At 44.8% G+C, this 15,642-nt stretch overlaps 1 protein-coding gene across 6 annotated transcripts in view; it reads right to left on the reverse strand.

Annotated features, from left to right (window-relative positions):
• WDR86 (WD repeat domain 86) overlaps nt 1-15,642 on the reverse strand; it is a 39,262-nt gene that overhangs the window by 12,837 nt on the left and 10,783 nt on the right. Inside the window, exons 1-5 of one of the 6 annotated variants that reach the window (XM_081834496.1) lie at nt 12,305-12,858; nt 11,595-11,740; nt 7,252-7,574; nt 2,546-2,687; nt 401-833 (exon numbers count right to left, since the gene is read on the reverse strand). In XM_081834496.1, coding sequence (XP_081690622.1) covers nt 401-833; nt 2,546-2,687; nt 7,252-7,414 — 738 coding nt within the window. In that variant the 5' untranslated portion in view covers nt 7,415-7,574; nt 11,595-11,740; nt 12,305-12,858. Of the gene's footprint in view, nt 1-400; nt 834-2,545; nt 2,688-6,156; nt 6,305-7,251; nt 7,575-7,981; nt 8,199-11,594; nt 12,859-15,642 lie in introns of those variants that run through there. The other 5 variants (XM_081834495.1, XM_081834498.1, XM_081834494.1 and 2 more) reach the window with 5 other exon arrangements.

Here is a 15,642-nt window from a genome sequence, read left to right on the forward strand (position 1 = left end):
AGTTGCTCCAAACAGCAACTCTGGCCTTAGTGAATGGCTACATTCGCACATAATACTAAGCCTTAACCATGGCTTGTACATGAGTCACCTTGCATACATTCAAAGAAGCCATGGTTCATTCTCCGAAGCTTGGTTCATTTTCCAGCTGCTCTTACCTCATGCCTATAGTTTGGCATGCATTTGGGGTGCTGTGGTCAAACAAACCAAGGTTAAGCAAGACACCTGGATTCCAATGTGCCACCAAACAATCTTTGGTGTGTTAGCCAACTACATCTGATTGTACCCAGAAACTGTGGTTAGTCTGCTGGGCTGGGTTCAGACATTCAAACAAAGGACACTTTGGTTAAACAAACCATGGTTTAATGTTATGTACAAACCAGGCCAATATCGAGTCACTTACCTCTAGGCAAATGACAGATCCTTGATGCTCTTTGAACACTCTCAGCTGTTCGCCAGTCACGATGTTCCAAGTCCGAATGGTGTAATCAGTGCTGCCTGAAAAAAGCTCCCTGTTTGGAGCATCAAGTATAAGACATAAGACGGCCCCAGTGTGTCCCAGCAGGGTTTGGTGGCAGCGTCCACTGGACACCCACCAGACCTTGACAGTGCAGTCTGTGCTCCCTGTCACCAAGAAGCCCCTGCTCAATTTCTCCTCCTCCAACTCTTCCTCTTCTGAATCCTCAAGGACATCCTTGGAGGAGTAAAGAGCCAACGTCAGAACACAGTTCCGGTGGCCTCGAAACTCCTGGATTGGCTTCTCCTTATCCACACTCCAGCACCGTGCTGTCCTGTCATAGGAGCCACTGAAGAGATAATCCTTGAAAACCAGAATCCTGTTGGGGGTGGGGGGGGGGAATAAGCCACATGTCAAAAGAGTTTGAAGTTTTTTCCCCAGCTCCTTCTGCCTGCCCTTATAATGTTTGTGCTTTAGACTCTCAGCATGTAATCCTATACATCTCTACAGAATTAAATGGGGCTTACACTCAGGTAACGGGACGTGGGTGGCGCTGTGGATTAAACCACAGAGCCTAGGGCTTGCCGATCAGAAGGTCGGCGGTTCGAATCCCCATGATGGGATGAGCTCCCATTGCTCGGTCCCTGCTCCTGCCAACCTAGCAGTTCGAAAGCATGTCAAAGTGCAAGTAGATAAATAGGTACAGCTCTGGCGGGAAGGTAAACAGTGTTTCCGTGTGCTGCTCTGGTTCTCCAGAAGCGGCTTAGTCATGCTGGCCACATGACCCGGAAGCTGTACGCCGGCTCCCTCGGCCAATAAAGCAAGATGAGCGCAGCAACCCCAGAGTCGGTCCCAACTGGACCTAATGGTCAGGGGTCCCTTTACCTTTTACAATCAGGTAAATAAGATTGCAATCTTAATAATCCTTGTAGCTTTTCCTCCTCGGTTTTATTAGGTGTATGCAGAAGTAAACATAGTACCCCATATGAATATATATTTTATTCCCCAAATTTGCATACTGCTTAATCACAGTCGTCTCTCAGGGGTGTACAGAGGATCCAGTAGAATAAAACTAAATATGAGTTAAAACATTACAGTAATGTCATAATTCAGTTGTGAAGCCTGCTGGAATAAAAATACTGTGCTAATTCCTTGAATTCCCAGCTACTTTTCCAGAAACTTATTTATATCTAGATTAACTGAAATGGGGTCAGATTAAATTCTGGGGCAGCTGAATTCTCAACCTTATCCACTAATAGCCATGCTTGCATGCCAGCCATAGTTTCCTAGATGGTGTCTGTTTCTAAACAAATTGTGGTGCAGCCGTGTACTGTAAGTGCTTGGCCACGTGGACAGGTGAACTTTATCACAGCCCTAGATTTCCCCAAGTGCAATAAAACTGAACACTGCAGATGACCAACCCTAAAGACGGTATAGTAGCCCTAAGGGTGGTCCTCTGTATTCCAGCCTAGGTTGCCAATTTAGTATCTAGAAATTCCATTTGCAAAAAGAATAAGTACATTTGGCAGCTGACACACACAAAAAAGGATCCCTTTCTTGCTTGCACACAGAATGCACGTTTAGCATAACAAATCATGGTCTGGCTTTAAGTTTCTCTGGGGGGTAATTAACAGCAGGGCAAAATTCCAAATCTTTAAACAAAGCTTTAGCTGTATCCCCCCTTTCTTTCTTTTTTACTACTAAGAAGTATGCTTAACACAATGCTTTTTAATCTCTTTATCAGGTGCAGCTGTTGCCAATTTCATTCCCAGCAGAGGATTTGGTTCAGTTCCTCCTTGTTCTGCTGTCCGTCTCTCTTGCCCAGGCTGTGGCTGCGTCAGCATTCTTGCTGGAATAACTAATCACATACGGCCAAGAGCATGTGTAGCAGAAATTTAGGCAATCCATTTGTGCAATACAGCACAGGGAGGAAACGACTGGTTTTGAACAGAATCAGAAGTAAAGATGGGGGACCTGAGGAGGTTAGCTGAGGAGCTAACTAGCATCAGATTACAGGTTGTGACAAGCAGAGAACGCAGGGTGAGGGGAGAAATCTAGGCAGCTCTAAATAAAAGACTCTGTGCTACCTACCTGTTGACAATCGATGTGTGCCCTCGGTAAACCGCCAGGCACTGGCCTGTCATCACGTCCCACTTTCGAATTGTGTGATCCGCACTACATGTAAAAGCAGCTTCATTTTCTAAGTGGCAAAATGTGATGTAGCTTTCATGTCCTGGGGGGGGGGGGGAAATATACAGAACTAAAAATGATCAGTACAAATTTACCAAAAGCTACAAAAGGTGATTTTTGTAACAGGAACTTGTGGCTGTCCAGATGTTGTTGGATTTCAGCTCCCATCAACCCCAGGGCAGCATGGCCAGTGTCCAGGGATGATTGCAGTCCTGCAATCTCTGGAGGATGATAGGCTTCGCTGCCCTGGTCTTGTCACAGGAAGGTTTGCATCACACTCTTAAATCGATTACAGTGGTACCTCGGGTTACATACGCTTCAGGTTACAGGCTCCACTAACCCAGAAATAGTACCTCGGGTTAAGAACTTTGCTTCAGGATGAGAACAGAAATTGTGCTCCGGCGGCGCAGCAGCAGCGGGAGGCCCCATTGGCTAAAGTGGTGCTTCAGGTTAAGAACGGACCTCCAGAACGAATAACCCGAGGTACCACTGTACTGTGGCAGATCTGAAAGAACCTTTGTACTGGTCTTATGCTAGTCTGTCAGGACTTCCCTCAAAGGATTCCTGGGAGGTGTGATTGTTAGTGCCTGGAATTCTCTACAGATCTGCAACCACTTGAAGAACTACAATACCCTGGATTGCCAGGAAAGGGAGAGATGTCTGCTAAACCTGTTTTGAATCTGTGATATAAATATGTCCTTATGCAGGGTCCACCCCTGCAAGAACAATTGCTGTCCTTTTAAAACATGCTTTCTACTATCTCATACAAAACACAGCTCTATGCCTCAAAATTCACACTCCAGTTTTATAAAATAAATAATAAATGTTGGAAATGTAAGGAAAAAGAGGGTACTTTTTACCATATGTGGTGGGAATGTAAGAAAGTGAAGGACTTCTGGGAAATGATTTATAATGAGATATTTAAAATGTTGAAATATACATTAAAAAAAAAAACAGAAGCCCTTTTACTTGGTATTGTAGGCACAGAGATTCATAAGCATGATAAAAAATTGTTTTTATATGTGACAACTGCAGCAAGAATACTATTAGCCCAACGATGGAAGCAGGAAGAACTACCAACAAAAGAAGAGTGGCAGATGAAATTGATGGATTATTCCGAGTTGGTGAAATTAACTGGGAAAATTCGGAACCAACAAGACCAGACTTTCCTGAAGGACTGGAAGAAATTCACGATATATTTGAAAGACAATTGTAATCAACTGACATCACTTGTAGGGTTACAAGAAGTTTTGTAAGGAGAACCTTATGAATTATTGCAAAAGAGGACTAAGGAGTTTATTTAGGATTTGGATTTTATAGCAATAACTATAATAATAAAATGCAAAATTAGAAAGGAAGTTAGAAAACCATTGGTCCATTAAGATGATGGAAGTCCTAGGTAGTGATAGCCAAAGGTCTGTTATGTTGTTCAAGATGGGATGTTATGTTTGGAAAACGTGTAAAAACCAATAAAATATATATATATTTAAAAAAATTACACTCCAGTAATCCAGTGGTGCTGTTAGGTAATTTTTAAACTCTGGACTCAATGGTTATGGGGTCTGGGGTCCCTGCCTCTCTGCTCATTTTCCTGAGTGCAGAGCCCTACCTAGATGGGCTGGCATCACGTGATGTCTTGCTCTGTTAGCACTGACCCCCATTGTCCTGTGTTTTTCACACAGAGAGCAATGGGACCTGTTCCCAAGTCAGTTGCACATAAGGATTTCAGCAAGAGAATGGGTAGGAATTAAACCTCCCCCTATTCACATTCTCCGCATGCGTGGGAAGGATGCAATCTATATGAAAGATGACTAACAATTTACACTTTTGAAATTCAAGCTTCTTCTGACTCAAGAATGTTTTTGCTGTTTCGAATATGGTTTTTCTTTTTTTTAAGTCCACCAAGTTCCTAGTTTAATAGGCACTTGCTTCTACCTACATGGTCAGCTTCCATGTTTTTTAATCATTTTGAGGTCAATCTATGGAAATTGTATAAAAAGTGGCATTTCTCATTCTGAAGATGAAAACAAACTTAAGAGCAGACAATCAAGCTGTTTACATGAGCCTTTAGTGATTATTCAGTTGCAAAAGAAACAAACAAAAACTAAGTGAATACCTAGAATTGGCTAAACTGACAGACTCAATAAGAAATCATTCAAAGGAGAGAATGGGATGTTTTTTATAAAATATATGAAAAATGGTGGTTCCCAGACCATCACTTGACTTAGCATAGATTTAAATCCCACTGACAACCAGAATGTTTCTCCACAGACTTACCAACTAAATACAGAAATTTAGAAAAGGGAATTATCAAGTAACGTTCATGGGTAGCAGGAAGTCATTTTAGGAATCAAGGAGTCAAGCCAGAAGTTGCAAAAAGACGGTTTGCACTCTCTACGAAGAATTGTATTTGAAAATGCTTGGTTTTGAGGCGCTTTTTTTTATTTCTTTTTTCTTTTTCATTGCTGATATGCTTTTTCTTTTTTTCTTTTTTCTTCTTTTTCTTTTAATATTCTGATGATTTGATGTGTGTATGTATGTATGTATATGGAAAATTTTAAAAAAAATTATTTTTTTTAAAAAAAATGCTTTTAAATAAATAAATTTAAAAGGAAAAAACCTGCATCGAAACTCACAAAAACAACTCCAGGAAAAGATTTGTTTAAAGACATTCTAAGTCAGAGTTTTCAATGTTTTTGAGTCCACGGCTCCCTTGACCAACTACATTATTTCTGCAGCACTTCTGTGGGCCTCTGGAACCTAGTTATGTCACCCCTGCAGAGCTAGCAGCCCCTCACCCTTTTCGAGCACCCTCCCTTGTGGAGTGTTCCCTCAGCCTCCTTTCCTCTCCCCTCTCCTTGGGAGTCCTCCAGGCAGCCACTTTTGCTGTCCCTGGTCTCTGAGCTGCCCCCCCCCCCGCCCCAAAGAGAGGTGCCTCCTCACACTGCCCCACTGGCAGAGACGGTTCCCGCCCCGCCCCCCACTCATTCATCCTGAGTTGCCCATATTGTATACAGTGGTACCTCAGGTTACAGATGCTTCAGGTTACAGACTCTGCTAACCCAGAAATAGTACCTCGGGTTAAGAACTTTGCTTCAGGATGAGAACAGAAATCATGCTCCAGTGGCACAGCGGCGCGGGAGGCCCCATTAGCTAAAGTGGTACCTCAGGTTAAGAACAGTTTCAGGTTAAGAACGGACCTCCGGAATGAATTAAGTTCTTAACCTGAGGTACCACTATATTTGGGATGGGTTTTAATTTATGCAAGCCGTTTGGGGAGCCAATGTCTTGGGTAGCATAAAATAAAATGGCTTCTCCAGAGTCAGTCTTGAATGAAAAGGTTTTTAAGCAAAGGTTGGATGGCAAAATGACATCTTGCATGAACTAGTGGATTCCTGCATCACAGGGGTTGAACTACAGGACCCTCCAACTCTATGATTCTATGAAATTGCCTCACAACAATTTATATGTGTGTGTTGTATGTGTGTGTCTTAAATATATCATCATTCTGCCTTCTCCCATGAAGAAAAAGGTTTCCCATCCTCATTTGAAGACATCTTCCAATAATTCCAGCATGGAAGGATCTCAGCAGTCTGACTAAGCAGACAGACACACTGCAGCTTGCCAGGTCTGTTATGGGCTACCACAACCACATAGACATTAATATCACTTAACCAGAATTTGGGAGGGGCTGTGTGATGGACAGACCATTGGGGTCATCCTCCAGAAGACCCTCCGCCAATTATGGCAGGGAAGAGAAATGGCTAATCAGGAGAGAGAGTGAGGATAGTAGAGAGAGAATTTGACAGTTTAACTGCCAAATGGAGTCTGGCTAGGGAAGTTGCTTAGGGGTTTGTCAGGCAGGGTAAACCTGTTTAATTTTGTCCTGTGAAAGAAACGGACCCAGAAAGGGTCTTTTACAGAAAGAGTTAGCCATTCTAGGAGGAAAGAGATGTATTAGAAATAGCTCTGTTGTGGGGAATTATAAGTAAAGTTATTGCTCAAACCTGAAACAGCATTTCTGATGGAAAAAGTAGTGTCCCTTTAACCGTAAAACTGCTTTATCCTTCATTAAGCACTTGTTAGTAAAAATACTGTTTCCACTTCCATCATGCCTCATTTATACCTAGTTTGGGAAATAGGTTGTCACCAGAACACCAATATTAAGAATCTTTGCAGCTGATTTATGTTGTACAAGTGCCCTGCCACAGATAGAGAATCCCTGAATTCTCTTTTTTATATATATTAATTTTATTAGTTTTCCAAATTTTAACAAATCACTCCAAATTATTTAAATTTAATACAATTTTTTAAGTAATTAAGTTTCCTGCTCCTATTACAAACATATGTCCATTGCTTCCTGATGTTGCTGCTTCATTCTTCTTTATACACCTTCTCATCTATTGATTTTAATCCATTTACATAGCTAGCCTTTTATTTTTCCTTGCAAACAGCAAAAATCCCTGAATTCTCAGTTGTCATAGACAGGGATTGACCAAGGTTACATCACCTCAGATGCGGTCATTTTGCCCCGCTCCCATCTTCATTGAGGGAGTTTGCCACAGGGTGCACCCCAGAAACAGAGGCTAAGGGAAGGTTTACCCTACCTTGAAAATGGGCCCTGCACTGGCTGTCCGCAGTGCTCCAGAGCCGTGCAGTGCCATCTTCACTACCTGTCAGGAGCCACTGGCCGTCTGGGCTGAGGCTCAGCCAGTTGATGCCTCCCTGGTGATCAGTGCAAACTTTCAGTGCTGAACTACTGCTCCCCATCTTGCGAGTTCCACAACAAGGCAGGAGCCGGGGTGGAGAGTCTCATAGGGTCCGAGCCAAACAAGGATCAGGAGTAGGCCTTAAAACAGCAGGCTGCATCAAGCCAACTCCAAGGATCATCTTTGGTGCAAAAACAAACAGCAGGGGGATGTTGCTGTCTCTACAAAAAGTGAAAAAAATGTATTAATAATGATAAGAACAACAACAACACAATAACAAATGATACTAGATGGCTCAGGCACACAGCCATTATAGCCAGAAGCTTGACCATTAAGCTGGCGAACCCCTGCGCCTCTCCCATGAGTAAACCCATTATATTAAACATTTCATTGTTTATTGTAACATGAGAATAACCCTGGAAAATAAACCCTGAAAAAATATCTGGAAACTTCGCCTGGTTAAAAACATGGTCAGACTTTTGACTAAAGGCCACTGGAGTGACCCTGTTTTTCCACATGTAAGCTTTCAGCTGAAACAGAATAGAACACTACATTTCTATGATTCTACTACAGTTATTCCCAAATTGTATGCCAGAGCATTCTGGTATGACTCGGATGAACTACTTACTGCGCCTAAAGGAGGCTTGTCTGAGGCTCTGGGTGTGCCTTCTTTGAAAACAGGTAATTCTGCTGATCAGGTGTGATTGAATGATCCGATCATGCAATCATATCAGATGCAGACAAACAACATAATTGCTTCCCCTTCCCTGCTGTCTGTGATTTTCACTGCTCTGGGCATGTCTCTTCTCAGATGCAAAAGGAGAGACTTTGCTACCAGTGTTCCTTAGCAATCTGGAGTCTGGGAAGCTGCCCTGCCAAGTTTAGGCAAACTTATATTGAATGATGCACCTACATCACATGCCAGACCTTGGAGAATGGAGGGCTATAGTTATGGCTAAGAGTTCAAGCAACAAACTCTGTAGTTTATTCCATATGTTTTTCCTCCCTCACCGCAAATAGTGGTTGCTACTCACAAGTGTCCAAAAGCTAAAGGGAAGACAAATTATTTTGACGCTAGCTGCTGTCATTTTAATAAAAGCCACGGCTGTTGTGCCAAAGGTTGTGCCAAAGAAAATCAAATTCTGTGACCAGAATAGACATTACAAATATTATGCATATCCTTAGTTTGCATACACTTATCCTGCTTCAAAAATCCAGGTTTTCAAAATGCTTGGAATTCTTTGGCAAAGGTTAAAGGATACTGAGAATATGTGGGCTGGGCGGGGGGCACAGAGCTGCCTCAGATTAGTAAATTCCTTTGTGGAAACACACATACAAAACCATTTCTGCAATAAATCTCAGTGGGAGGGCAGGAGGGGTGGCAGTTATTTATCCCAGCGAGTGCCCCCCCACGCCTTGATCCCAGGAGAAAATAGTCTCTAGAATGATACCATAGGGTTTGTCTTTAATCTGCACAAGGCTGCCTGGGCTAATATATCCAAGCCAAAGGGAAGCCTGTCATAGCAAACTCTGCCTACACAAATTGTGTAAGCCAAACACAGCCCAAAATCTATCACAGCCCATCAAGAACTCAATACACTTCCTAGTTTTCTTCCTGCCTGGGACTGGCAAAGATAAAACAGTAAATTGTGAAGCACCTGGCAGCCCTATTCCAGCAGCCAGAAGAAGTGGCAAAAGGAAAGCATACAGATAAGGCTCCATCCATCTTTCCATTCCATCATATGGCAGTAATGGGAGGGGCTGTAGCATGCAGAAGGTCCCTGGTTCAATGCTCAGCATCTCCAGATAAGGATAGGAGAGACTCATGTCTGAAAGCCTAGAGAGCTGCTGCCAGTCAGTGCAGACAATACTGATCAAGATAGGCCAATGGTCTGGCTCCATATAAGGCAGCTTCCTGGGCCCTGTGTTCCTGACCACAGGGTACTGCTCCTATTATCTTGAATGCAGCCTGGTTCAATATCAAAACTGGCCACAGGGTGAAGCTTGGCACATTCCTCCTCAAGCCACATTTATTTACTTTCTTACAGTATTTATATGCTGTCTTTCATTTAAAAATAACCCACAATGCAATTTACAGTAAAGAAGTAAAGAAGGAGAGGCTAACATGTGGCCCTCCGAATGCTGGTGGACTCCCAACGCTCAAGGCCAATGGCCAGGGATAATGAGAGTTGTAGTCAAACATTGTCCGGAGGGACAGAGTTTAGCCGCTCCTGCTGTAAATTATATTTGAAGCCTTGATTCTTGAACCCACTCTAGGAACAGAGACGTAATATACGTGCAGCTATGAGGAGGGTTTTCCTAGTGGTGTAGCAATAATTGCAGTCCCTTCCAGCTATATAATTCTATGATTCTATGTGCAATATCAACACTGCCTTTCAGCCTGCCTCGTGTGCTATTTACGTGTTGGTTAGAGCATGGTGCTGATAACGTCAAAGTCGCAGGTTTGATCCCTGTATGGGGCAACTGCATATTCTTGCATTGCAGACGGTTGGAGCAGGATGATTCTCAGGGTCCCATCATCCCTGATAGACCACACTAGCTATGGATAACGGACTCCAACATCTGCAGGCCCACAAGTGCCCCGATCCCTGCCCTACATGAAGGCCTTTAATTTTTAAAATCAAAATTATTTCAAAATTGAGCCCACACCCCAGGTGGTGCAGATATTTTATATTCCATCTCACGTATCCCCTAAACCTCAATTTAATGCCACAATCCTATACATGTTTTCTCAATAGGCAAACCCATTAAACTCAGTGGGGCTTATTCCTAACTCTTAAAGAGAACAGGATTGTAGCCTAAGCCTCAGGTGTGAAAGCGCCTTTCTACTTTCCAAGTCCACACTCACAGGGAAAGGGGTTGGCCAGGGGAGAAGCAACCCGAAAAAGCTCTTCCTTGTGGAATCGCTTCCCCCTTTGACCGCAGGATATTACCCTTCCTAAATGGAGAAATGGACCCCTTCGAGGGCGGGAAAACTCCGGGAGCAGCCAAGACCCCTTTCGCCTGCCTCGCCCAGGAAGGGAGGCAGCCAACTCCTCCCCATAACCATGTCTGCGCTGCTTCCCTCACGCCACCGCCTCCTCACCCCCCATGTCTGGGTGGGCTGAGGCTTCCCTCGCCTCCTCTCAAAAGACGCCCCCCCCCGGACTTCCCTCACGGCCCCTCTTTAAACAAAAAGAGAAGCCTCAGGGCTCTGTCTGTAACCCTCGCCCACAGGATACGGAGCAGATCCTGCCCGCTCCCCTCCCCCTCTGAAGAAAAAGGGGGGGGCGCGCGCGTACACACACACACACACACACAAAACTAGCAACGCCCCCGACCCAAATCCGCAGCGCCCACCCCCCACGTCTCTCCTGTTTCCTTTGCGCGCGCACCGCAGATATGCCCGCAGTCCTCCTCTCCGCTTTGTTTCCTGTCCCCCCTCACGCAGCCCCCCCCTCCTCAAAGCATTCTTGCTTTCTCAAAAGTTTCCCTCAGGACCCCCCAAGGCTCCCCTATAACTCCAACTGTTTCCCTCGCCACCGCCACACACACGAATTTATGTATCTCTTTTTCCTATCCTGAGGACAGAAAGAAGAAAAGAAACCCCCTCCTCGTGTGTAAAAAAACAAAAAGTCAGCACATCGCTCTCCTCTCCAGGGTCACACAACTCCCCACGACTCGACGGCTTTTGGGTTTTTTATTGGGCTGCCGCTTCCCTCAGCGAACCTTTTCTCTTCTCCCCCCCACCCCTTGGGTGCCACACGTTGGGTGCCTTCCCAAGACCCCCTCAGTGGGGAGTGGGTCCTTTTTTGTAGGAATGAGGAGGGGGTTCTGAACCAGATTGGTGAGGCTGCTCGTAATATCATGAGGGAGCAAAATACAAGGGTGCGAATTAGCCCCACACGGTGACCCCCATGACCCGAGCTGCGCCTGCCTTCTTCCCTCAGAAAGAGCCCCCCACAGCAATCCGTGTGAAATGTCCCCAGAGAGAAGCACCCATCCCAATTGTGCAAGTTTCCCACCCGCAGGGAGTCACATCTCTCTCGCGCCTCTGTCCATTTCTCCACAAAGCTACATCATAATTCATTTTCTAAACTATAAGGCAAATCAAGTCTGCACACCCCCAGCTCTCCCACACGGCACCATTCCCATGTTTCCGCCTAGCAATCTCGCAGATTTTCAAAAAAAATATAATTATTATTACATGTAGACACAGCACACAAGAGTTGCTCGCTTACTTCAGTTCAAATCCCCATCCCAAGGGGAAATCCTCTTGCTCATCATCTCTGGTGTCGTTGGAGAGAAGCCAAATCAGCAAACACGCACACCCCCTTTCGCCTTCAGAGAAGCTTCATCCAAAAAATGTTATCTTTTTACGCACAAACTACGGCCAGGCGAACAAGCAAAAAAACAAAATTAAAATCAGAAAGTGCAAGGATCTGTGCTGTAGGATCAGGCTTCTTCACATTGTTCCAGGGGGGTGGAAGGAAAAATCCTAGAGGACACAAACTCCCGAGAGCAAACCAATCTAGTAACCGCAAAACTCATTTCCAGGCAGATCTCATTTCCTTCCATGATAAGGGGAAAGAAAAAGAAAAAGAAAAAGAAAAAGAAAAAGAAAAAGAAAAAGAAAAGGAAAGAAAGAAAGAAAGAAAGAAAGAAAGAAAGAAAGAAAGAAAGAAAGAAAGAAAGAAAGAAAAGGGGGTGACAGATTGCTGGGTTAATGGAGCCAAATAGTTTTGCCTGGACTCTCAGGCAGTTCCTAAATCCTAACTTTCTCCAGTGGCTTTTTGCATTGTAATAAGAAGGTGCCTATGCAGATTCTGAGTCCGAGTTTAGCATAATTCATTGGGGCGTCTGTTGCAGCACTGCAGAGAGAGAGAAAAAAACGGTTTTTAAAAGTCTTCCTGTTTAGAGAGGCTAGCTGCCTTTTGTCTCCTGTTCTTACCCCCTTCAGTTGTGTGTGAAGAAGGCTCATCTGAACTGCTTGCCAAGATCCCTGCAGGACTCCGAAACCTCTCTCTCTTTCTCCTTTTACCCAGTTCTCCCCCAAAACTTTCCCCCTGTTTCTTAGATTAATACAGTTGTGCAGAGCATAACTTGTCCGTCTTTTCACGCTCTGCGGGGGATCAAATACCACCCCTCAGATTTCTACAAGGTCCTAAAGAAAGCTGAATTAAATAGCAGAAACTACTAGGATCTGTAGCAGAAAAGAGTGCTGCAAGACTCTTCGCTGTTTTTACTAGGATTTAAACAACAGATTCTTGGAAATGCATAATGCCTTGCGGTATATAAGTGATATGGAAAGTTTTGTATCTCAAGGTGCTAAAGGAACACACACAATATGGAATTCCTAGGAAGGCAAGACTTGAGGGCAATTGGGAGTGTGAGGATGAGCAAGAGAAGCTTTGGCCGGATCAGAACTTGGGCTTTATCAGATATGTCAGTCTAGCTCAGTGTTGCCAATCAGAGGATTGGCAGCCACTCCGCAGGGTTGCACTGCACTGCAGTTTTCTTGGGGGTGTATGGGGTGTTAGGAGAGAGGTAGTACCTCTGGTGGGGGTCATGTCGTGCTCCTTCTGGGGTAGACTGTCCACCTTTGGTCCCCGCCCTGCACTCAGCTCTCACCTGTGGCTCCTAGAAGCTGTTACCATGCGGCATTGCCCGCACTCCAGGAATGGCTTTGACTGGCTGGCTAAACCAGGTGAAGGTAGCCAATGGATCTCAAACCCTCAGTGAGTTAAGGACTTCCTCTACATGTGAAGATAGGCTCAGGCGGATTGACCGAACGAGACCAATGGTGGGTCCATTGGTTAATAAGGTGGTTTCTGCATGAGCTGTAGAGGGAAGTGAGGGGCAGATGGGGCTCCTAGATGGGAAGGTAGCCCATCTAGGAGAAGGAAGACTCTGATCCTAAACCTCTGCTGCTTTGTGGGATATCTTCAGAAGAAAAGGCTAAGGAGTAAACCCTACACAAATCCGGAATGGAGTCCCTAAGAAGGTTGGGTGGCACCTTGAACGCTTTCTTCCGGCAATTCCTGTAGCCAAGCTGGTGCCAAACATATTGCTCTGCTTTCCTTTGGACCACATCAGCCAGGCCAAGAGGGGGGGTTGTTATCTGGGCAGCCCAGGAGGTCCATACACACTGTACAGACTTGTACCCCCGGGGAGGTCACTTGGGTGCTGCTAATGCAGCTGTTTGATTTCACCCCTGGAGGCACACTCCATTGTCTCTCAAGAGAGATGGATGCCAACAACTCAGTTTTCTCAGTCCTACCTGATGGTTCTGGGAATTAAACCTAGGAGAACTATTTGCATACAAGGTGATTTTTCATACAGAGAAAAAGTAAGAGGTGACATACACAGAGGTGTATAAAATTATGTATGGTGCAGAGAAAGTGTATAATGAAATGGGTTTATCCCTCTCTCATAATACTAGAACTCAGGAACATCCAAAGAAGCAGAATGTTGGAAGATTCAGGACAGAAAAAAGAAAGTACAGTGGTACCTCGGGTTACAAACACCTTGGGTTACAAACACCTTGGGTTACAGACTCCAGTAACCCAGAAGTTGTACCGCGGGTTAAGAACTTTGCCCCAGGATGAGAACAGAAATCATGCACCGGTGGTGCAGCGGCAGCGGGAGGCCCCATTAGCTAAAGTGGTGCTTCAGGTTAAGAATGGTTTCAGGTTAAGAACAGACCTCCGGAACGAATTAAGTTCGTAACCAGTAGTACCAATGTAGTTAATTCATCCACTGCATAGTTAAAGAGGCAGTTATGACTACTGACTTTAAGGACTTTAAAAGAGGATTAGTCTAGATCAGGAGTAGGCAAACTAAGGCCCATGGACCACAAGCGGCCCACGGGAGTCATTTAACCGGCCCACGAGCTGCCCCCAAACCGAGCCGCTCGCTCGGCAAGTCCCCGTGCACTGTGCTAAACCAGCACGGCGCGGGGACTCACTTCTGTGGCACTGAAAATCGCGTCTGTGCAGACGCAGATGCCGGAAATTGGGTGTACTCACGAACACGCGCAACCCGGCCCACGGAGGGCTATCCACTGGAGTGAACTGGCCCAGGCGAGGTAAACCTTGCTGACCCCTGGTCTAGATGAAGAAGAAGGCTGCTAGCCCTGATGGCTGCGTTCAGCTTCTCTGCTGGAGCCGGTATGCCTCTGAATAAGTAGCTGGGAATCTCAAGCAGAGAGAGCATCATTGCACTTTGGTCCCTCTTGTGCATTTCCCATAGGCATCCAGTTGGCCACTGAGAGAACAGGAGGCTGGGCTAGATGGACCATGGGCCTGATCCTGCAGGGCAATTCTTATGCCAGACACCCCCAAGCTTTGGCCCTCCAGATGTTTTGGTCTACAACTCCCATGATCCCTAGCTAACAGGACCAGTGGTCAGGGATGATAGAAACTGTAGTCCAAAACATCTGGAGGGTCAAAGGTTGAGGATGCCTGTCTTATGTTCTTATGTCTGTCATGTTATTGCAGGGGAAGCCCAATTCACAGATGCAAATCCTCACTTGATGTTGCAAGAATCAAGTGAGGAAATTATGTGTGAATCGACCCATACATTCCACACTAGGTGGGTGGACTAGGCTGGTTAATGGGGCAAGTGGGCTGCTCTGAGCAGAGCTTGCTGAAGAATCTACCAGTGGCCTTGAGGCATCTAATCATAAGCCTGCATTTTTATCAAAGCTTCTATATATTTCAATCAAGGCTTGTATTAAAAAATGAGCTTAAAAAAGGATTTTCAAATGTTTCATGCCAGGCAAAAGACCAGCTGCCTAAAAGAACCTTGGCAAGATGTTTTTCCTCCTAACACAAGAAGGGCCCCATTGATTTATAGCAGAAAAACAATTCTCAAAGTCATAAAAAGGGGAAATTACATATGCTGCCCCAAGGTTGAGAAAACACCATTAGGAATGGGGAAGATAATACCAATGTGCCTCCCAGTAAAATGAGCCAGATCTTCTTTCTAAGGTTAAAAGGCCAGGAGCAAAAGGGAAAAACATTTAGCTGACAGAGAAAGAGAGCATTTTTGGGGAAGTCTCTTCTAAAGCTGTTTCTTAAACTAAGAGAGTTAAAAAAGGTTAAAATGTGTTAAATGTTGGAAAGGCAACTGGCTTGGCAGAAGAAGCAGCTTCTTCCTATTTTATTTTGAGGCTGGAGAGGAGGGGGAAAGGGGGAGGTGCAAACTGAAGAGGCTTCTTTTAAAAGCTGTGTTTTATTGAGTTCCTTCCTTTTTACTTTGAAAAGCTTTATTCTTTTAAGAGGCTAC

The sequence above is a fragment of the Podarcis erhardii genome (assembly GCF_964252035.2).
Source record: "Podarcis erhardii genome assembly, chromosome: 12".
NCBI lineage: Eukaryota > Metazoa > Chordata > Lepidosauria > Squamata > Lacertidae > Podarcis > Podarcis erhardii.